The following is a 24,553-nucleotide window of genomic DNA, read 5'->3' as shown; positions in this document are numbered from 1 at the left end:
CAGCTTTCTTATTCTATTAAAACCAATGAGAATGTTTGCTTTTAAAAAAGCACTCATTTTATCTTAGCTTTAGTAGTAGACCATCTTAATCTATTTTCATAAATAAATTCATCCATTTATCAAACACGTAGCGAATGCCTTCTGTGTCCCCGGCACTGTTCTAGGTGCTTGGAATGCCTAAGTAAAGAAGAGAGAGTCTTGTGGAGTTGATATTCATGCATTAAAAACTGCCTGATTACTACATGTTTACTACCTATCTGTTTTACATGTGACTGTTTGAATAACTAGATACCTAGGTTGTTTCCAGTGGAGAGTTCAACACGTGTCATAACTAATTGTTTATTTCCAAGTCTGATAGCTGCAGTTAATATTATATGGAAGTAATGGTCATAAGTAGTTACATTTTTATTGGAAATATTGAAAGCAATGATTATGTCTATAAATAGCCTTTTGTTTAGGTCCTCCGTGGTCATAGATGTATACTAGTAGCATTTGGTTTAATATTTATTAGTACCTCTTAAGTACTAAGGTGCTGTGTGCAATGTAATTACTATATCGTTACCAGGATAATCAGTAAATTAAAGCTGTTGATCATGTGGTGTTAGGAATGACCGAGTTCTTTTTAAATGTCAGTCTGAATAGGTAAGTAGTGCCTAGGTTTTTAAAAGAGAAGAAAAGATTTTTCCATTATCCCTGACCAAACAGATGGCTGAGGGTCAACTAGAAGCTGAGGGTCAACTAGAAGCTGAGTGTCAACTGAGTTGGGTTGTATTATGGTAAATGTTCATCAGAGATGTTGACTGTTAACCTTAAGGGGTGTGTGTGTGCACGTATAGGAAGAGGTATTCCAAGTCCAAAATCTTATGTAAACCATTACATAAACTAACCTGAGTTAACATAATAGTTCATCAAGCTGTCCTTTGCATTCTGCCTGCGGTGTTGGAAACGTATTCTGGTAGGATGAGTGGATGTTGGGGACTGTGAGTAATTAGAGGCCTAGCATAATTAGTATTGGTGGTCTTGGAGGTAGAAGTGTGTGGATTTTGGAGAGGCTGGGAAAACGAAGTTAGACTTTTTGATGGATCGGTAATGAATTATGGGGCAAGGAGTAACGTCAGCAATAACTGATAGGTTTCTCACTTGGATGGATTACAATCCGAATGACAGCCACTGCGGTGGGATACCCTGGAAACAAACAGGTTTAAGGAGAAAGAATATGAGTTCAGATTTGGGTGGTGCATGGACACAGCTGACTTCATCTGAAAAGCTAACTCCATTTTAAAACGAATCCACTGGAACCCTTGTCCCTCCATCCTCTCCCAGGTGGACTCAAGAATGTGCACAGAGGCTTTGACTTAGTCACAAACTACTATCAGTCCTTCCCACACCGCTTAGCCTTTCCTCTGCGGCAAGGCACCCTCAGTGTTTAACTCGCCCTGGTGCCAGAGCCCCTGTACCTAGTCCCGTCATGCCCCCGCATCGGCCAATCTGCCTTTTGGAACACGTAGACCCACCTTTTAGAGGCGAATAAAACTGATGGGCTGGAGGGGTGAACCTGCGGGGGTTCATTGTGTCCTGCAGCCACCCAGGACTGCTCTCTTATAAGTAAGGCCCCTGTCAGAATGCTAAACCGACAAGCTGGACTTCTCTGCATCATTCTTTGGCCTCTGGGCTCCTTGGGTATTTGGGTGTGTTGATTGTGAGGTGCCTTTGAGCCCGTGGAGCTCAGAATGCATGGATGTAGGTGACCGTGCCCAGAGACAAGGGAGGGAAGGGACCTGGGTCACGGAGGGGAGGGGTGGAGAGAACTCGGGACTTGTAAGAGGTTTAGAAGAGAAACAGTCGGCAGTGCGATTTGAGAGGGGGAAAAGAGGGCGGGCTTTGTCACCGATGCCAAAAGGAACAAAGGGTTGGAAAATGTCACTTGTGGTTAGTGGCATAGAGAGAGGTTATATGTCATTTAAGTGAGAACTGCTTTCTAGGAGAAAGAGAAGCCATGTTGAGCCAAGTCGAATGATCGAGAGGGGAAGAACTGGAGATGGTGACTGTAGGGTGACTCGAGAAATTCCATGTGCCGGGAAGCGGCGGTGTCATGGCTAGAGGGCGACGTGGGGTTGAATAAAGCTTACTTTTACCTGGGAGGTATTTATTGGAGTTTTAATAGCTGTGGATACACAGTGGCGATTTATTGAAATCTAGAAGCACATGGCATATCATATATTTAATTACTTTCAATTCCCCTTATATGATATTATACATTATGGACCTCAGAATTCAGAATATTTTGCATCTAATCTCAGAGGGAATGAGTTTAGCCCTTGCAAACTGGTTTTTAGTTGTCAGTTTACTACATTAAGAGTACAGACACTCAGGTGCCGTCAAAGCACATATATTTTTCCTTTTAAAAAATATAATCAGAACTTAAATCATAAGTTATGAAAAAGATCCTTTTATGACTGATCCTGGCTCTCTTGTGGCATAATAGTCTTTGGTAATCTTAAACTCAATTGGCTAGTGAAGAGAAGAGGCAGCAGGAAGAAAGTTCCAGAGGTCAAATAGTTTACTCAAGTATAAATCTTCTCAAGAATAATTAATACTCTCCCTCGACTTGACATATTTCGTGGACCTCATTTAGCTATGGCGTGTTTCCAAATTAACTAAAATTATATTTTAAGTCTATGAGAGAAATTTAAAAAATTGAAATGACTTTTTTTGTGTGTGTGAAAATTTAAGAGCATCGTAAATATTTCAAAAGGCGTAGGAATATAAAAGGAATTCTTTCTCTCTTAATTCTGTTATACAGATACTTTGGAGTCTCTTCTTCCACATTCTTTCCCTATGCATGTTAAAAGCCAGTTTTAAAAAGCAATCAGAGATGGAGCTTGTGAGGGGGTGTAAAAAGTCGGGTGAGGGGGAAGGAGAGAGAGACAGAGGAAAAAGAGGAGAATATGAGTATTTAAAATAATACCATATGTACAGTTTGGGAGAGGAGGGAGAGAAAGGAAGGACGTGTATTTAAAATATTACCGTATGTATTATTCCGAACCTGCTTTTCTCGCTTAGCAGCGTAACTGTTTTTAATAGCATGAGGGCCCCGCTAACTTGTATAATAAGCTCTACCTCTTCTTACTTCGTGTTGTGTCAGGCCTGTCAGTAGCATTAGCCCAGGTTCTTTAGCTCAGCAACATAAAAGTTTTCCTTGAAGAGAATGAAAGAAAGCAGAGTGGACGTAAATCTGATAGTTTATTAAAAATATGAATGGGGTGAGTTTGCTTGAACTTTTGAGTTACCGAAGTTCTTACAGTTTTCCCAAGGCAGCCGGGTTATGGCGGTTGGGGGAGGCACGGACCATATTTCCAGAGGCAGTGCATGCCAGCAGTGCTCTGTGCTGGGAGCGGAAGCGGGCGTATAAGCTGGAGAAGTAGGTGAAGTAGATGGGAGGCCAATGTTAGAAAAGAGACCTATGGATTCTATGATGTTAAAGGCTAAAAGCTTGAAACGAGCCTGGGATGTTCGACCAAACCATTGCACGTCACCAGGGTTTGGCGTCCAGATGGTTATACCGGGGTCAGCTCTAAAACAGCAAAAGTGAGCATCGAATTCAGGTAGAGAGAGAGTCTGAGCAAAAAGCATAGAACATGGCTTCGGGTTCGAGCTAGGCACCAGGAAAAGTTGAGTACTGGAATTTATACTCACAAGACTGGGAACTCCAGTTTGGTGTCTTGTTCAGATGGGTACATTATTATGGTAGCAGACCTGCTATGCGATCACTGACTTTATGACAAGAAATATTTGCCTTTGTTCCAATTCCGAATATCTTTGGAAATGGGTAGGGCTAATAAGTATGTATGTTGCTCCCCCAGCAAAGTGTGTAGGTTTTGTAGGAAAGGGCTAGGTCCTTCCTTTAGGGAGCTTTTTGGGAACAGTCAAGGTGCGATAGGCCTGTGGTCCACGTTCAGCTTCAGCATCCCTTCCCCGCGTTTCCTGCCATACACACGCCATTAAGCACCTTAACTTCCATTAGCCTCAGGGGATTCAGATGGTTCTTTTTATGCCTTGAAATACTGCCTAGAAGTATTTAGTTAACACATTCATTATGAGTAAGTTCATAGGATGATTTAAAAAAGTAAATGAGAGGAAGGAAAAAGAAAAAAACCAACCTTTCCTTGATGGTGAAATAACATGGCTCACCCGTGAAGAAGACAGGATCAAGAAAAATAGTCAAAGACATCACAGGGCTTAGACTCTGTGATTTCATGCCCTCCCCTCATGCTTCTCTTGACCCAAGCTTACACTTTTATATAAACTCACTGATACGCTTCTCGTAACAACAGGAGTTCAGCAGTGGTGAAGGGAACCTGACTGTTTCGTTTTCTTGTTTTTTGTTTTTCCAGGCACAGTAACCTTGGCGCACGGCCGAAGGGGCTCTCCACCCTGGTGAAGAGCGGTGTCCCTGAAGCTCTGAGGGCAGAAGTATGGCAGTTGTTAGCAGGCTGCCATGACAACCAGGCCATGCTGGATAGATACCGCCTGCTCATCACAAAGGTAGGGGGCTCTTCTCACATGCTCGTCCTGGGACAGCGTTTTGAATGACTCCTGTTTTCCTGGCTCCAGTAGGTCATCAGTGCTTGGACTCTGTTTGGAAGCTGTTTTGGTGTGGTGCGGTGACTGGCTCTGCCTTTTGTCCCGAACAGTTGTTGGACAGTGGCAAGCTGTGCGCTGTAGTCATCTGTGAGAACTCAATCCTCGGCTTTCAGTTTTTCGTGATAGTGACTATAATGCCTCTTTACCAAATCGGAATATGTTTATGTTTCAAGTGTTGTAAATTTACTTTTTTGTCCTATGAGCTTTATACAGTTCTACTTGAACGCAGTATACTTTTAAGATCGAATTAACTTCAGAAGAAATTAAAAGGCTTCTGTAGTGGCTCAGCTGCCACTCAGTGACTTAGCTTGGATTATCCAGGGAGCCTTAGAAAGTGGAATCTCTGCTCTTTCCTTCCCTTGCTCTCACCCCAGGTGGCCAACTACATCCACTATTCATGGATCGATGCGCGTCCCTTGTTAAATGGGAAGAATGTAATACAAGTTTATTCTTGTTAGAATAAATATGGGAAATGAAAAACCTCAGAAAATATGTCATATCCAAATGATGTCCCAAGAGAATATTTAATTGGCCACCTAGGAATGATGTAATAGAATTTTAACAAGTAATATTATAGTGTCTGTTCAATAAATGTTTGAAGACCTGTTGTCTGCGTGGTAAGGTAGTGAGGTGGTAATGCATACTCATTTTTAAAGTCAGTGAACTGCAAAAATACCATTCATTAGCTAATATGAAACAATATAAACTTGCAATGAAGTCTAGTTTCATGGATCACAGAGAGCATGTGCTTAAACCTCTTTCAGAGGACAAAAAGGGCATTAGCTGCAAATATTCCTTTGGTAGTTGCTGCCAAGAATCTTTTTTGTAATATAAATAAAAAAACAACCATTTAAAAATTCTTCAAGTTCTCTGCTTTTTCAAGCATTGTGTGGACAGATGAAGCTTCACTGTGTTTATTCTCGTCAGGTTATCGGTACTGCTCAGAGTGAAGCCTGTCTTCTCCCGGCTCTCCAGTACATTGTTGTAGCAGATGGCTTTTAATAAAACATGTAGCTAAAGAAAAATTTTTACTCTATTTTTTTAGAATATTCTATAATTATAGTTACTGGACATTCTCAAGAGGAAATGTTTAAATTGGTATTTTTCTTATGATTGAATGACATTTAGTAAAGATGTCATTGAAAAGTGAAATTGTGGTATCAGTCATGTATTTTTTATTTGGTTTTTACAACTAAATTAAACTCTGTACCTCATTTAGCTAGGTAGATGTTTGCTTTCCCTTTTACCTGGTTTATATTTTAAAAATCTAACGCAGTATGTCAGTCAGACAGCACTGCGCTAGGTTTCATGGCGAGGCAGGGCGTTGCTTAATTAGGAAGCTGCTCTGTTCTCTGCCATCACCTTGTCTACGTGTGGGAAATTAGCTTTTTGATAGAATGGGGTTATTCCAGCTGGGTCTGTACCATGGGTGTTTATAAATGCCACAGACTCTTGTGCTGGCGTGTAATCGATGTAGCCATACTATTCACAAAAATTTCTCCAGAAAATTTATAGTTCTTTAAAATTTGTTAATGAAAAAACTAAGGTGGGCGAGGAGAATAAAGAATACGTACTATGCTGTAATGTAAAATACCTTGAACATGTAGATACCAGAAGGTATTCGTTAAAGGAAACTAAGACTTATGGTAAGAGATTATTTAAGAAAATGTACCTTTTGTTTTCTCTTTTCTTGCATAATAAGGGCGATGGTTTCTTAGTACATAATTATATCTTATTATTTTTTTTTTGTACAGCACAATTTTTGTCAAATTTTCTTGGTCCTCATCCCCGAGCTGTTACATTTTTTTACCATATCGATATTGACACTTGCATGTAAAAATCACAGTTATCTGTGAAGCTGAGGACCAGAAGGTTCCCCCAACACTGACATGTTTGTGTAAGGTTTAAAAAATATATTCCTAATTATTTTCATGTACTTAAGTCATAATGTTTTGTTTTTAGCAACAAATATTTTTCTCGTCCTTTAAACATAGTTAATAGTTTTGAGGTAAATTAAAGATGATTTTCTAATGTTACCTTCATTTTCATATTATGGAATTCGAGTAGGAGTACACTGTTTTGACAGAAGGCCTTTGGGTTATTGTTGAGTATAGACGATTCAGTGACATAAAAGCTGTGTTTATAACTATAGAATTAAGGATAAGAAGGAAGCCGTTATTTTTTTTAAATCTCACACATTTTCAAGAGCCTTGGATTACAATGTGACTCATGGATCCCAATTTCATAATAACATCTTTTAACTTTATCTCTACATATTTCTAGAGCATACATATTTATATTTATTGGGTAATATGGTATAAGTTTTCTCTAGGGTTTTTGCTTTGTCTTTGATTTACTTTTTCGTCAAATTCACGTTAAGGTATGTTTACTATTAATTAGTGTCAAGGTTAAAAAAGAGGGAGATACCACAGATACTTATGAGGCTGGTACCAAAAATCCATCCCCGCTAACAAACTACATGTTTCTGCTCATGTTTCGATGGCAGTTCTGTTTTGCAGCTTCTTCCTTGATTATGTCATGAATCTTTCTCAGTATCTTTTCTTTCTCTTTTGGAGTCCCTTTGTAGGTTATATTTCTTTGTCTCTCATCATATCTTCTCTTTTCTTTATACCTGCCTCTGTTTCTTAACTGTCCATAATGGAGCTCTGAAAAGTATTTTCATTATTCGTGGTTTTATATTTGCTTGGTTTCACGTTCCTGTGAATTTCTCAGGAGTACTGGCTTTTTAGTCGCATGGCCTTTAGTTGATTTTTGAACTGACAAGATAGTGGACTGTCATCATAGAGAAACCATCATTTTGTTTTACTTTGTAGTTCCAGAGCATGGAACTAGCCCTTAATAAATATTTATTGAATGACTAAGTATTTTAAACTCCACAGCGCTCCATGATTTTTTTTAAAGGAGGGATCACGTGGCAATGGCCATGTAATTGAAGAATTGGGTTAGAAGTTATGCCTGTTGGGGGAGCATTTGAGATCTTGTTCCCCAGCATATATTGTCAGTTTGGCTCAAATAAACTCTTATAAAAATAAAAAAAAAAGAGGTTATGAATATTGTTTTTCTTTTTTTTTAGTGGAATACATCAAGTTATAGACCAGAGTTGATTAATTGTAGTTTCACTATTTTTATCACATGTAATGAGTAGCTCTTAGGGACCAGACTTCAAGAGTAGGCATTGAAAAGTTGTCTTTTTAATTTGTTCAATTTTTCATCATAAGATAAGTAATTACTTCTTTTGAGCTTGTGGAGAAGATACATAATTGTTAATATGCACACATACAGATCCCTAAAGATGAAGTGGAGTGTATCTCCTATTGCAAACTCATATCCTAGTTCCTACTTCCTTTTTCCATCAAATAGAAAAACATAAATGTGAGAAAACCAGAAGACCACTGAGTAAATTGGAGGTTATCGTAGGCCTTAGAAAAATTTAGTTCCTTTATGAAATTTCTTGAGCTTCCTCAAGAAGATACTAGATAAATACCATGTTGGGGATAGTATCGATGCTGCAAACTTTTTTCAGACTTTAAAGCTTTATTCTATAAACTGGTTTTTGATTTAATTAGCATATTAATTTCATAGAGTGTTTCAGATTAAGTATTATAATTAATTCAATATATTACAATTTTAAAAGAACAATTATTGCATAACAATTGATTATGATTCTCATTTGGTTCCTTTTTTCTCTATATTAAATCTTTACTTTTTCTAAATTCACAATTTATCATATCAGTAATGCTTCTATTAAGCTCATAATAGACTTTAACTTTTTTAATATACATTTTTATTCCTAATGAATAATGAATGAATAGACTAGGTAAAAGTGGCTCAAAACTGTTTTACTCCTGGATTGGAATATTATGGGTATGCATTCTTCTGTAAGATAGAGCTTTACTTCTTACTACTGTTAGAATAATTCAGTCACTTCTACCCTTTAAGAGGCTGTTCTGACATGTTTATGAAAACTACTTAATATTTTAATAGATGACTTTTACCTCGATGCCTGCAAAAACGATATGAAAAAGGAGCAATTCCATTGAACTCTTTGAATTTTCAGTTCTTATTTGAAAAAGTATGATGGCAATTTTTTAATGGAAAGCTTATCTTAATTTTTCTACCCATCTATGTAGTTGGCACCTAGGTACTTTTAAGATTAAGATTCCATCTCTTCATACAGATTATTTAATCAAAGTCTCTGTAGCTTTTTTACTTTACATTCTAAGGGCCTCAGATCTTTACTCTGAAGGATTTCAAAGCTCAAGCATGTGCAAGGATGATTTGGGTATGTTTACAAAATTTCTGCCTCATTCAGTTTTTTAGGGCTGATAGTCAAAAGGGAAATTGATCTTTGTTACATATTATTTAAAATGAATATTTTCTGAATAAAAAACCTATGCTAGAACCTTATGTTAAGGGTTGGAGGAGTTCCCCTAGATAATTTAACATTCTCTTTTTCTGTCGAGGCTGATGATGATGGTTTTTCCAACCCACTTCTGTGAAAAGACTCTTCCCCATTTGAACAGAAAATAGATTGAGCCTAATCCTCGGGAAAAGATGCCATGTAGTACTAAGAGGAGAATCATTGTTTGTCCCAGTGGCACAGTGTAGACCTGCATTAAGTGTTCTGGGACTAATTAATCAGGAAGCAACTCTAATTAAAAAGGAAACTGCTCATCAGCTGCCTGCCCAGGCTGTTTTACAGAAAGAAACTGTAGACTTAGCCACTTGCTGTCCAGCTTCTAGCAACGTTTCTTAACTGCTTATGTCTCAGTTGAAAGGGATAATTTAAGGATTTCCAGCTGACTTTATTTTGCAGTGATAAACTTTGATATTTAATGGACTTCTTTTCGGATGTAAATTTATACCATAGCAGTAATTTTGGTGTTAGAATATTTCGATTGATCTCCAAGGCTTTTTAACTTGTAATCTTACCATGTTTTTTAAATCTTGGAACAAACCACACTACTTAGATATAATCTTAGTAGACAACATTTGGGTATATATATAGATATATGTAAATAGAAAGTAACATATATATGTCATGCTAGATCAAAATAAACATAAATATCCAACAATTATTAGTGAATTTGTCTATTTAAAACATATTGACATTTTTGTTAGTTTAACAGTTTATTTGCCTTAACTGAAATCTTTTTAGAAAATTACTGTATGAGAGAGTATTTTAATTTCACAAGAGTATGTGCATTATTTTATGTACCATATGTCTTGTTTCCCAGGCTCATTTGTGTTCGTGTGATGATTATTATATTCAGTATATTAGATATTTCTTAATTTACCAAATGGTAATTGATGATGAACTACTAGTGAGAACTTTGGCATGCTTGGCCGGGGCAAACGTCCTATGAATCTCGAGTAATTGCTTTTTAAAGGTAGATGCGTTTCTGTTAGATTTGTAGTTTCTTTAAAGAAAGGAGAAAAAGTTATTAACCTCCAAACGCCACCGACCTGTACTATGTGTGATGCATCCGCTGGCAGCAAAACAGTGTCTTGAGCAAGAACAGTATTCAAGCCAGGAGCCATAGTTTTTATTCAGGTTTTGTCTCTTTGGGCTTATTTTTGTGTAAGGTTTCCTTTGCACCTTGGGTATGTAGATTTGTGTTAATTAGCATAACTCAGTCACATATTCACCTTATTTGAAGTACTGTCATATATGTTTATTTCATACATTATTTGATTTAGAAACCTGTGTTTATCTTTGTGACTTATCTTTAGATTAGATTGATTTCAAGTACTAATATTACAGTTAATGCAGAAGTCTAACAGTTTAAATACTCAGGCCAAGGTCAAGTAGAAGATATATCAGGACTGATAATAGAAACTGGAGTTACCTATAATTTATCCATGATCTGAATGCTGAGGTGTGACAGCACGTGTATGGAACTTGTGCTTGTGCTCGCCATCGTTTGTCCCTCCTGTTGGTGTTTATGTGGCAGTGCATGAAAGCCGTGCATCCCTCCGAAATGATGCTGGACAGCTCCAAATTAGAAACTCAAATCGCTTACTAGGTACTAGGTTGTGTTTGGATTCAGCAAGGTAGTAGGCATTATTGCCACCAGTGGTGTTTATGACTGCCACGTGGAATGGTTTCGCCACCGTGCAGGGGGCAAGGAAGGTCACGTTGGTGCTCCCTTCTATCCAGTCTGCACCAGACTCAGTGTCTTAAGCCCTGACAGTGCCTGGACATAGGGGTCTTCTGGTGGCATATTAATACTTTGAGAAAATGTTTACAATTAAATCATGATTGTGTCTTTTTATTCTGGAGATAGAGATGTTCACTAAGAATGCCTGCAACAGAGAAGCATCTTTGAGAAACCCATGTCTTGTCTTGGTAATTTTAAGGGTTTGCTAAGGATTTCATGATGCTTCAGAGGCACTCCAAAGAGTCTTTAAGGATTACTTAGTCCCAGAAAAATATGGCAGTATAACTAAATGCCAACATTATGTCACTTTGATCCTATGTAGAGTATAAACAGAATACAATCTAAGGCACCAACTCCATACTTCTCTGCAAGTCTCGAATTAGTCATTAAAGCACCAAGTCGATTCCTGAGAATCTGTTCATGGTTTGTTTGCATTCAGTTTTAATTTCACTGTTGCTTTTTTTTTTTTTGGTCAGGATCATTATCTAGGACAGACCTCGAGTTTTAATGTGCATTCAGAGCAGCTGTAGATCTTTTTAAAACGCAGATTCAGAGTAAGTAGATCTGCGGTGGGGCTTGCGATTCTCGTTTCTAACAACCCCATAGGCTGATGCCAACACTACTGCCAGTTACGCAGTTTGAGTAGCAAGGGTCTAGGTCCTAGACCTTAAACTCTAAAATGTTTCTGAAGTACTTTTTGACTGGCTATTAGCTCAGTGAATGCATGTAATTATTTCTGGCTTATTCTAGTTAAGAAAGATAAAATATACTAAAAAGTCACTTTTTACTACAGAATAGTCTTAAAAATTTTCTCTAATCATGGCTGGCCTTAATCATAATACAGAGTTCATAACTAAACATTAATGTTATGAAAAGATGGATAATAAGACAATATAGTTTAAAACCTAAAATAATACTACATAAATAAATATAAAAATGATAACCATAAAAATGTGTTAAACATAGTTGCCTGATAAGGCTTACATTTTTTTCTTAATTTATGCCTTATGTAACATCTAAATCATCTGACATTTAGCTTTTGCTTGATGGAAAAGAAGGAGGGAAAGTCAGAGAATCAAAGAAGTAGAAGATGATTTTTTCTGAACGATTTTTCTCTCCTGGGTTTTGGCTGTCCACTTTCATTTTTGATTCATGCTTCTTTAATTCTCAAAATGTATGGGGCCTCTTAGGTTTTCCATTTGAGCCCAAAGAACAAGAATTAAATTTTACTTCCATTAATCTTCATTCCTGGACTACCTGACTGATCACATTTAAAACTGTAACACATTTTACTCCTTAGGAAGATAAGTCCTGTTCACATTTCTTCCTTCGGGTTATATTGAGAGAGGAGTTCTTCCTTAGCCAGCCACATCAATTTAGAATATTCTAGCATGGAGGTAGTAGCTTAACACAGAGGTTGAAGTTATTGGAGAGCTATGTGGTTTTTTTTTTTTTCTTTTTGGAAATGGGTAAAGATGTAGCCAGAAAGATATTGTGACAAACAGTCCTCTAGGAAAACCTGGCCAGCACCTGTGCTGTGGATATGCAGCGATGCATACTAAATGCTTTGACTCAAAGAGCCTCTTTATTTATATTACTTTTTAGAAATCATTCCCAGGAAGAAAATGAGTTTAGCTATTGTTCATGACATATTTGTTCATTGACATAGACATAATGATAAGATCTTGAACATACTATGTATTAATCGAGATTGTTGATTTAGAGAACATTAGGTTGAATGTTACTAATTTAATTTGTGGGAATGCTTTTTAAATGACACTCATTATTCAAGGCATGTTTAGTATCATTCTAATGCGCAAGAGGATTTATATACAAGCTTGTAATTTTCATTTCTATCATTTCATCTTTCCTTTTATGCTTAGTTTCATTTGAGTGTCCAATATAGATTCGCATTTTGTTGGGCCTGACACATATAATTTTGGGGGGAAATTTTTTTTGTGTGTGAATTTTCCAAGAGCATATAATGATGTGAAGATATTGCTAGGGACCCTTCTAAGACAGACTGAAGCTTGAGCTTCATCTTCTGCCAGTATCATAAATTGAGAAAATACTTTGTATTTTCTTCCTGTCGAAGTGAATCCAGTATAGCTAGAAAGAGCATAGGTTGTATGTTACAACTGGGATTCAAACATAGGTTTTCTCCATCTTCTATGCTATTGTTAGAGTCCTAGGTACATCTTCTTCCAGGGTGACAACAGCAGCTTTCTAAATGCTTTTCCCACTTCCATTTTTTCCCACACCCTGCTTTCCTAACAGCCTGTTCTCTAAATTGCAGCCAGAGAACTTTTTAAAAAACCTTTCAGTGATGTATTTAGGATAAAGAACAAAATCCAGATATTTATTACTATTTTCAGTGCTCTTCATTTCTTCCTGAAGACCCACGTTTTTCTCTGCTCTCATTTCCCTTGAGCCTGAAATAACCTCTTCTGCATTACTTTGGTGCAGGTCTGTTGGCGACAACATAGTTCTCCTTTATCTGAAAATGTCTTTATTTTGATTTTATTCTTGAAGGGTATTTTCCCTGGACATAGACTATTTATTGGGTAGACAGTTTTTTCTTTCAGCATTTTGAAGATGTTATTCCACTGCCTTTTGGCTTCTGTAATTTCTGATGAAAGCGAATTATTCTTCCAGAATCAGTTTCTTGAGCATGTGCAGTTGCTTAAGGCCTCACACTTAGAATGGCTCTGCGCTTGGTTAGATTTTCTGCCATTGCCGTTTTGAAATTCTTAATAGTTTTTAATAATGGACCCTATATTTTCTTTTTGCACTGACACCCACAAATTTTACAGCTGGTCCCGCATCATTTGAATTATTGTTCCCCAGTATGTAATATGTCATTTTTCTCTGGCTGCTTTCAAGATTTGTCTCTGTCACTTTGATTTTCAACAGTTTGACTGTGATATGCCTAGGCATGGTTTTCATGTTAATTCTGCTTGGGGCTACAGACCTTCTTAAATCTGTAAATTTATGTCTTTCACCAATTTTGGAAAGATTTAAGGTGTTATTTCTTCAAATATCTCTTAGGTGGCTTCTAAACAGCAGAAATTTACTTCTCAAAGTTCTGGAGGCTGGAAAGTCCAAGGTCGTGGCACAGGCAGAGTTGGTGTGTGATGAGGGTCCACTTTCTCATTCTTAGATGGTGACTTCTTGCTTTGTCATCACATGGTGGAGGGGGCAAGGGAGCTTTCTCAGATGCGTTTATAAGAATTTCAACATATGAATTTTGGGGAGACACAAACATTTAGTCCCCAGAAATAACCCTTCAGGGTTTATAAGGTTTTTCTGTATACTGATTTTTATCCTTATGAAAGCTTCTTATAATACTGAGTTAGGCCAGTAATAAACCCCCCTTTATTGATGTGGAAAATGTGCTGTGTGTAAAACCGCTTTTCTCTATCAAAATGAACTGTATAATATTTCCAAGGTGCTGTTTACCTGTACTTTGAATTATGAATCAACTAATAAAAACGTTTAAAAGACTTCTGGGCCAAAAGGGCTATTTAAATGCTAATCAATATGCTTTGGGATGAAAATGCATTCTAAATATTTATATTTAATAAGTTTTCTCTATAATCTTTTTGAAGATTCTTTTGAAGGTTCTTTCTTTCTTCGCTTCTTTCTTTTCTTCTTTCCCATCTCCCTCCTTCCTTCTCTTCTTCCTTTCCTAGTATAGAGTACTGTTCTGTAAAAGCTATCGTCTGTCTGGTGCCAAGCCCTCAAATCTAATTTTGGAACAACTTCTGTAGGTAATTTAAGTACAGAAGGTAGACTGAGTGTTCATTTTACTTTTGATTTATATATATGACATCTGTTTGGAACTAAACTTACTTTCTTTTCAGAAACAGAAAAAATATATATTTATTTTAGGATATGTAGGCCAAAGGCAAATGATCTAAGTGCCTAGTTCCTAAAGAAAAAGTCACTTCAGTTCATAAGAAAAGACATATTTGACCAAAACCAAGGGATTTCAAAAAGAAAGCATAGTACACAGTAGGCTTTCAAGAAAAGTTTACTGAATGATGAAAGGAAATGTGTGACTAGGTTTTCATGGCCTTTGTAGCATATCGGATATGTCTTTTTTCCTGACCCACGACCAAAGGAAGGTTGCGCAGTGCTGTGTTCGGTAGTGTTGGCTCGGGACGAGACGTTCTACCAGTGGAAGAATAATGACCTCTACGAGCCTTACTCTCAGACTGCACACCCTCAGGGCCAGTGCAGACGCTGGCTCAGAGTTTAACTTCTGCTACATTTCAATTCTCAACTTGGCATTTAAAATTTGTAAAATGCAGATTTAACCTTCATTTCTGCTCTCAAGGCCACGTTATTTCTATATTTCTCTAGTGATTAAATGCTTTTTGGTAATGATGAAAATCACATCATATTGTTTTAGAAATGTTTTATCATGTGCTTTTCAGATTTTAATATAAGGCACCTCAGACATGTGTACTCAACCGTATTTTAAATAACAGTAGCCATAATTTAAATCAAAATTGGGCAGCAATTGGCTTTTTGTCCCTTACATAGGAAACAAAAGGTGCTGAGTGATTCAAACCACATTCAATGCAGTAATCTTGAAATCACATTTTTCTGAAGTGTCTTATTGCTACTATGAAATAAAAACAAGAATAAATTCCAGTCTTTAATATATTTATTGATCTGTATAATAGTGTCATTTATAGTACACTTTTGTTTCATTTATCTCCACGATTAGCATTTTATTGGCAAGATTATTGTTAAAAAATTGTAGTGTACATTTGGAATGTAAGTTAAAATGAGACCATATAGGATTATCCTTTAACATTTAGAACAGAATGGTTAAATTGTCCTCGTTGGTCGTTGGCCGGTGCAAGCAAATAATGGAGGACTTGCTACTTCTTTTTATGTTTCAGTTGGTAAGGAAGACTGTTACATGCTGAATATTATCTGAGATGTGCGGGTCATCAGCCACAGCTTTGGGAATCTTTCTGTCATGCTGAGTTTTTTCCACTGGAATTTGTTGTGGCGTTTGCTGTAGATGGGAGTTGACCTGTCTGACCCATAGACACTGTAGTATGTTATTCTTTATCAGTAGTTTTCCATGTCTCTTATAGCTACAGTCCTGTGTCCCAGCCCACATTTATAACATTCTTAATAGGCACTCTTGTGACTATAAAAATTTCAGGGTTCTCAAGAACTTAAAAAAGCGACTAGTGTTGCTATCGCTTCCTTCATTTGGTACGTATCTCATTTCATAAATGAGACAGATTAGGCTTTTGGGACTGTGAGAAGTCAAGTGACTTTCCTTGTCATCCAGGCCCACTAGAACTTTCTTTTGTCTTTTTTAGTAGCATTTGCCTGAGACACGAAGACTATTTGCAATGATTATATTCAGAATTCTCCACAAACTTGGATTCTTATGAAAATATCCCCAAATATAAGGAGTAAATTAGACATAACCTAAATGGATTTAAAAAACTGAATAAGTTAAAAAAGAACAAAACCGAGCCAAACCCAACACCGTTAGTCTGATGATTCTGCCTTTTGTTAATGGTGGGATTTAGAACAGTGTTTTTCACAAATACAGTACATCCTGTGTTACCTTAGAATGGACATTTTTCTCTTGATTCTGTTTGTTGGTTAAACCCACTTTATGCAAAGTTAAAATTTACAAATGTAAATACATTCCAGAGCTGTTTGGTAAATGGCTTGTCTGAAATTTTCCAAAACCTTTTAACACCCAATTTGTGCACAGACAAAGACCTTAATTGTGATAACGCCATACATCTAGTTTCTTAGGAAGTTCAAAGGATTAGAGTTATATTTATAATTAAGTTTCATATACTTAGAAGAAAGTTCATTGATGGAATAACATTTATCATTGTAATTGTTGTTGCTCAGGCGGCAGAATTTCATTGTGTGCTGCAATCAGTTAGCCACCATCGTTTTCATGTTCTGTGAGAAATACTTTTGTGTTTAAAACCTTCGCTCTTGAGCGACACTGATAATTTCATTTTCCTTTGGGGCATACAACTGTTTCCAGCCTACTCAGTGCCATACCAGGGCATAAAATCATCTTGACAGAAAGCTCTAAATTATAAATAGTCCCATAATGACATTCAGCTTGGGCGGTACATTTATAAAAGGAGTTATTAAGGAAAATGTCATTCTAACCCATTACTCTAACCAGAATCCCTCACATTTCTGCAGTGTCTTTTGGTACCCAGATAATATTTGCATATGTAAGCATTTAAACAAGTAGAGCTATCAAATTTACAAGTATAAAGATATGCTAGGGTTATTAGATAAATGGTTTTCTAAAATTTTCTAAAACTTTTCTATCACAAATACACCTTAATGCATGCCTTTTTCTGTGAAGACTGCTGAAAGACTGGAATATTAACACTCCAAGGTTTTGATATTATTCAAAAGGCATAGATTCGAAATACTTTATATATAATAAAAGAAACAAGAGAATCAGAAGTTGATTCATTTCATTGTTATTTTATAAGCAACTTCAGAATACTGGGTATTAATAAAATTCTGTGAGCAGTTTTTTCCTAGCATAAATGTTGATTATAGATTACTTACTGTTAGTGTTCTGATTTTTAAATACCCAGTTAATTCTGGCATCTTTTTGGCACATTTAAATCCTATGAAAATCTGCTTTTAACCCTAAGCATATTTTTCTTTGAACATAAATATTTTTTTTTCCAAAAAGCTTCAATTTTTAAATAACTGCATTTCTATCAATCATCTATTTTATACCGCTTGTTTACCAGATTATTTCAGCATCTGAAAGTGGGGGTGGATAAGCGAGAGTGAATGGGAAAAGCAGAGGGTGGTAACATTTGTGATAGGCGTCCACGTCGCAGACCCACACTTACTAAGCCTGTGTTATGGTCTGTGTCATCCCTGAGAACACTTGGAGCGTTGCTGGGTTGAAGCTGGCATTGTGGAGATGCCAGTGTTAGATGAACGGGAACATTTAATCTCCGTGAATATGTGTGTAAGTGTTTACGTGTATGTGAACGTTTGCAGTCCCGTTCCCCACCTTGAGTTGGTAAACATGGTCGCATGGTTCTGCTTAATGGGCCAAAATTACCAAACCCATCGCTGATCCCTACTTCAGGGTTCTAATTCGGTTTTTAATCCCATTTTCTTCTTGATCCCAAACCCTGCCTAAGAGAGACATTTTCTTATTAGGCTCTTGCCAGTTTGGCAACATTTATTCCTCTTTTAGGCGTGCCTTGAAAACAGCATGATAGGTTTATTCTTTCTTTTCTCAATTTCTGTCTCTTAAAAGTGATTTCTGTCAAAGGTTCAATGTTCTGAGTTGTTCCCTATGCTACCTAATCACTTTAGCCACTTAGCTTTGCAACTGCCTGGCGAAAAACAAAGTTGTATTGGCAGATGTAGGTCAGTCTCCTGATTTCTTATTTTCCTCATTCCCTCAAAACATGACCCAAAGATGACGAGAAAGTATAATATTTTTAGCTTGCTTTTAAAAAGCTTTATATTCTGGGTGAGTTTAAACCACCCCGATTTCTGATATTTTAAGAGAATCCTGCTGTTTATTTTAGATTTGACTCCAGCTTTATAAAATAATCTTTTGTGTCGATATTCAGCAGGGAAAAAACAAATCAATTTATTTAGCAAATATTATTATCTTTTATTATGCGCCGGGCGCTGTGCTTGTCACCGAAGATAACGTAATGAGAGGTTTTCGGAGGAGCTTCTAAGCTAGTGAAGAAGATGGTTGAATATACTCAAAACTCTGTTGGTGGGTGAATTAAATTGTTAAGTAAATTATTTTAAGCTTCTGCAACAGACTTTTAATGATCTCGTGCTTAGGGAATCCCTGGTCTGAGGGTTAGAAGGTTTTCATTCCATTCTTTTTTGTTGACATTTCCTGTTCCATCATATGTTTAATGTGATCTGGAATAAGCCATACAGTATAGAGTCAGTAATGTCTGTTTCTAAAACATTATGAGATCTTTGGGGGGAAAGTGCTGTGTCAACAGAAATATGGACTGAATATCTGCAATTGTGTTAGGCTCCACGATGGATACAAAGATAAATGAGACAATCGCTAGGTCTAGGAGCCGACAGTGCAGTGTATGGGGTGGAAACGGGGTATGGGGGAAGTGTGCGGAGGATGGGGTAATAATCCAGACGTTTCTTTAGTGCGTTCGTGTAAACGCAAATGTATGTTTAAATGAGCATCTTATGATAATTATGTCATCTCTTTTATAACTTTTTTCATCTGGTCATATGATTTGTAATTGGATATTTTCTATAAGCTTATGGGCATTGTAGACGCAAATATTGTTATTTTCTTATAACCTACTTAGTTTTCTCTCGCGTTGTTTCCCTTTCACTTGTATTTCCAGAGAACTTAACCATCATTATTAAAAGACATCTTTTGAATATCAGCTACTGTATGTTGTCAGAGTTTTCAACTTTGAATAACATGCCACACCATTTCATGGGGTGGGGGGGGAAGTCCTCAATGATCCCCTTACACCAACATTGACTATAAATATTATTTCAATGTTACCTAAATAGACGGCAATATAAAATTAAATATAAACTCTTTATATGTTTAACGCTTGTGACCATAATAAATCAAATACAAGCACACTATAAAATCAATGAAAACCTGTACTAACTGTATTAATTAATGTTATAGAGAGGTTATTTTGCTGACATTAAATTGCTGTTCACAGTGTGAACGTGGTCCCGACAGCCACAGTGAAGATTTCTTTTTGAGCTTGGCATCCTCGTGGGGCCACGTGCCTTCGGATGACTCACGTTTTCCCGGCATGCTTTTCCAACCCACTGGGAAAACTTATTTGTATGGTGTGTTGTTAGGTCATGTGACCTTCACTTAGTGCATCATTTACATATTATGTGCCTTTGTGCTCTATTTTCTTAGCCTGCAACAAATTAAGAACTACTTGGCTCCCATACAGGGTACATGCTTCAGCAAATGTTGGCATCAGAATTGCAGAATGATACTTTGGTATGAGGGAGCAGCCAGATTATCAGAATCTACTTCAGGAAACCTTTAGACTGTTGTGGAAATCAAAGTTGAAAATTAAAAAATATTATAGCGTGTTCATGGACCACTAAAGATATACTCTCAAAGATTCCTTAGACTCCAGTTTGAAAAATATAAAATGTATAATATGTACATAGACATAAACGCTATGTATGTGGCATAAACAAGTAGAAATCCAACAACTATTATAAAATTAATCATACAGGCACTACATGTATATAAATTACACTACAATGTTAAATATCATGATCAAATTAATTTTTGAATAATTTACTTATATTTCGAAGATACAGTCTGATATATTTGAGTGCTTGTACTCTTTTTTTTTTTTGGTAAAAGTTAGGGAAAATAAGATTTTGTTGGATAAGACTAATACGTGCGGATTAAGAATAAAGCAAGGTATTTATTTATTTATTTATTCATTCATTTATTTATTTATTATTTTTTTGGAATAAAGCAAGGTATTTAAATTATTTACCTAAAGGACAATAACAGGTATTCATTTTAGTAAACGACAATGCATCGGGCTCAGGATCAGCGTAGTAGCAGTCATCGTTAGTCACTTCCCGAGGGAGTTGGGAGGGGAAGAGCACGTGTCACGAAAGCCATCGGACTCTGCAACGGGAGGCCGTCCCAGCCACGAGCTGCTTCGCTCCCTTTCTGGGTCTAAAGGAGAATTTAGACCTAGAAATAAATCATGGCTCTTTTTCACCGAGCCCAGTCTGAGCTTCTCAGGTCGTCTTTACTAGCTCACAAGATAACCACTGCTAGCTTAAAAATAAGCCAACGGTTTTTTTGGGAAAAAATACTAATAAAAGGAGATGGATAAAGAATACAAATAAAGTAGAAGGCTACGGAGAGACGTACACAGGGGTCTGTTCCAAGCCAGTTCTCTGCAGCCTATAAATTCTAGAGAAATGTACAGTGTTAGCACCATATGCTACTACGTTTCCCCGCTGAATCGTGGTCATTAGCGATTAGAAAGGATCAAATGAAGATATGTAAAGTAAGACTTACCTCGATTTTCTAATGCAAAGCATGTAAATCTAAAACGTTAATTTCTTAATCTGTCTCTGGGAAAATAATCAGTTGATGTAACTCTCAGGGTGCAGGCCTTCAGTGACTTGACCAGTGTGGGTCGGACCTGTATGAGCTCCCCCTGTGACCCCCTCACTTCCCCACGCTGCGTTTACGTGCCAGCGATGGGCCATGTTTCAGTTCATTCTCCACGAGGCTGTGACCTCCGTGAGAAAAAGGTGTCAGAGCCTCGAATAATACCGAGCATGCGATAGGCCTTCAGTAAAATTTTAATTTTATCGAACTCCATCTGGGTGAGTCTGGGCGAAGCACGCTGACAGTGAGTAGATCTTTCCGACCTTTAGTGCTTTCTAGAGCAGAGCAGTGAGCACTGGAGGTAAGAAGCAGGTTGGAAGAACAGAAAATCCAGGTTTTATGTAAACCCTGAGTAGTCGAGTTCAATTCAGCATGCGTTTGTTGACGTATCAACATTTCTTGCTGTTCGTGGAGTTTGGTAACTTGTGTAGTTATCAGAGCAGCGTTGTTGAATATGTATAGCGTGATGAGGGATATGAGGAATATAAAAAATACTTCGGATCTTATGCTGAAGGTTTTTGTTTTTAAATTTGGACTCCAGAGACAACTTGTAAAGACAAGAGCATGAGTATTTCAAGTTTTCTTTTGAAAACTGAGTCATAGATGTTGCATTTCAAGCCAAGTAAAGGTTTTATTACTTTACACTTCATGGCTTTTTGAAATTCTAGTTGCTATAACAACTTTGATATTTCTTTTATTATTTTTAGCGCTTCAGTTGCCATAACAATAAGATATTTTAAAAAATAGAAATTTTTTTATAAGGGAAAATCTCTTTCAATTAACAATGAGTTTGATTCAACATTTCTTTCCTATAATATGAACCCATTATTTAAAATGTAACTGATATGCTGTTTTCATACACTTTTAATAGACTTTTGTAGGAGATGTTTTAAAGTTCAACTTTTTCCTCTGTGTTTTTACCATACAAAAATTAAAGGTAGGTTGGTGTATTGAACCCTTTTGTGAGATAATACTTGACGAGATTTCATTGATACAAAAATCTTTTTAAACAGTTTAATTTCCAGATTGGTTATTTCATGAAGTAAGAACAATGTGATTGATGGAGAGCTCTTCCATGGAAGATATAAGAAAGCTTGGAATTTCCTTTTTCCCGTGTTCTTTTTAAGTGTACTTATCATACTATTGCCATACTAAAACGGTTATTACCTCCCTTATCTAGAAATAACTGACAGCTCCGGCCTGAGCTATGGCGCTTTACCCAAAGAGCAGGTCTGCTATTTACTCTTTGAGAAGAAAATTCTTATAAGTGTAGTTTCTGATATTTAAGCCTCTAGAAAATTAAAGATTGCAAATTAGAAGAGGAAGGAGGGGTACTGCTATACTTGTTATACAAATAGAGTCAGAAAATCTGGCCAGCTATGTATTCTTTTCTAGATGCTTGGTTGGTTTTGCAAATTAAACCAGTCTCTGTCTCTCTCTGTCTCTGTCTCTCTCTGTCTCTCGTAAGATATATTGAATTCAGCAGCTGCAAAGGTATGATTGTGTCATAAGTCAGTGTTCTAATTGATGTTAATGGCGATGATTCCAGCCTACCAGGCTAATGTTAAATTATGTTCAGCATTCTTAGTTTAAGAAGGCAGAGAAGTAGATGATATATCTTATAAAGGCTTAAATGTAAAATTTAATAGAGTAAAACAAAAATTTTAAAATTTAAAAAGAGGAAAGAAATCAGTTATTTGGGAATCGCAGGATCTGTGTAACTGAGGTTTTCACGAACTAAGGTTTGATAACTTTTATGTTACTGTGTTGCTAATCACAGAAATTTCTAAGATGCGTAGTTAGATTCAGACGATGTATTAATTTTCTAACTTCAACAGGTTACTTGCGGCTATAGTTTCTTAAGGAGAAATGATTGAACAAAAAACCAGTTGACAATAATGAATATGTTTACTTACACTATCAGTGAGCTTTGAATGAAAAACTGCTATGCTCTTTTCAGGGTTTACTTTTAGTTTTTAATTAAATAACAAACTTTAAAAGGTAGATGTTATTGCAGTCAGCAGTAATATAATGACTAGGTGTAGAGCCAGAGGGGAGAAAGGGCAATCAGGGGATCATTTCATAAACTATCTAAATGTCTGACCGATGTACTATATACTCGAAACTAATGATAAAAAAAAAAAGGTAGATATGATTATCTCCATTTACACGTGGAGAGGATGACACATCCCAAACCTCCTAGGTCATGGGTTCTGTGGCCAGTGTCCAGCCCAGATCTGGCTCCTCCTAGAGCCTCTACTCTCTTCTCTCAGTTTTTCCTAGTCTTCAAACTCGATACATGTGCGTTATACGTAAAACCGTGACTTGGAGAAATGGAAAGAAAGACAATAATGTCCATGGCGTTATTTTATTACTTTAATACTGTTTTTGACCAATCAGATTTTAATCATATATTTATGTCTGAGGATTTCCCCTACCAAGAGTTAAACATACATATAAATTAGTATTTTTTCCTTTATTTTTCTTTGCAGTTGACTAAAAACAATGGAATCTCTCAGAGGTTTTGCTTTCTTGGCCAGTTATCTTAGATCCCAGCTAGCTAGGGCAGTCTCAGAGTGTTGTGTAACTGGCATTTAATAAGAAGGCTTTTCTCGCTCAGTGTCTCACTTGCATCTGGGCCGTTGTGTCTGTGAGTACAAACACTGGGCCATGAGTCGGGTATACTGATTCAGAGGGTGTGAAAGGAGGCACAGGCTCGACGTACTTACTCTGTCCAGCAGTATCTGTTCTTTTAGACACTTCAGTCACTCTCGTTCTAGATGGGACACTACTTTGGGAAAACTCTGATGTTTTTCTTTTCAAACATCAGTATATATTTTCCTGGCAGTGCCTTAAAATTCACTCAATTGATTTAGGGCTCTAATTTGGTGGTTTTATACAGAAATGGAGCACTTTGAAATATGCACGTGCAGTCATAGCTTTCATTCTCTTCGACTGTAAATTATATGTATCAAGATAACAAAATGTTTTCATTATTGCTGAAAGTTTCCTTATACCTTTTGCCAGTCAACACACACACACACACACACACACACACGCGCGCGCGCACGCGCACATACACCCTCTCGGGCAACTATGTTCTGATTTCTTTCATAAAAAATTAGTTTCATCTGTTCCAAAACTTCACGGTATGGACATATCACAATTAGTTTATCCATTCCCCTGTTGATGGATGTATGCTTGTTTCCAGTTTGGGGCTACTGCATACATTTTTATACAAGTTTTTAATGGATATATGTTTTTGTTTCTATTGAGAGGATTTGATGGGCCATAGTGTAGATTTGTTTGACGTTGTAAGAAATTCTCAAACTGTTTCAAAGTTGGGCCATTTTACAATATAGTCACTAGCAATTTATGAGTTTCAATTTTTCTGTATCTTTACCAATATTTAGCATTTGTCAGTGTTTTAATTTTAGGCAGTTTGGTAGGTTTATAATGATATCTCATTGTGATTTTAGTTTGCCTTTTCTTGATGACTCGATGCTCAGAACTTTTTCATTGTCTTGATGGCCATTTGTATATCTTCCTC

General features: G+C 36.7%; 1 protein-coding gene across 1 annotated transcript in view; it reads left to right on the top strand.

Moving 5' to 3' along the window:
* The window catches only part of LOC105292896 (rab GTPase-activating protein 1-like), an 88,949-nt gene extending 70,343 nt beyond the window's left edge, over nucleotides 1–18,606 (top strand). Inside the window, exons 12-13 of the mRNA XM_011361287.2 lie at nucleotides 4,395–4,545; nucleotides 18,513–18,606. Of these exons, the coding sequence (XP_011359589.2) occupies nucleotides 4,395–4,545; nucleotides 18,513–18,542 (181 nt within the window). The 3' untranslated portion in view covers nucleotides 18,543–18,606. The remainder of the gene's footprint in view (nucleotides 1–4,394; nucleotides 4,546–18,512) is intronic.
* The last annotated feature ends 5,947 nt before the right edge of the window (nucleotides 18,607–24,553 follow it).

The sequence above is a fragment of the Pteropus vampyrus genome, unplaced genomic scaffold, assembly GCF_000151845.1.
Source record: "Pteropus vampyrus isolate Shadow unplaced genomic scaffold, Pvam_2.0 Scaffold65, whole genome shotgun sequence".
NCBI lineage: Eukaryota > Metazoa > Chordata > Mammalia > Chiroptera > Pteropodidae > Pteropus > Pteropus vampyrus.
The sequence above is the reverse complement of the archived record's forward strand: the minus strand, read 5'-3'. Positions and strand labels throughout refer to the sequence as shown.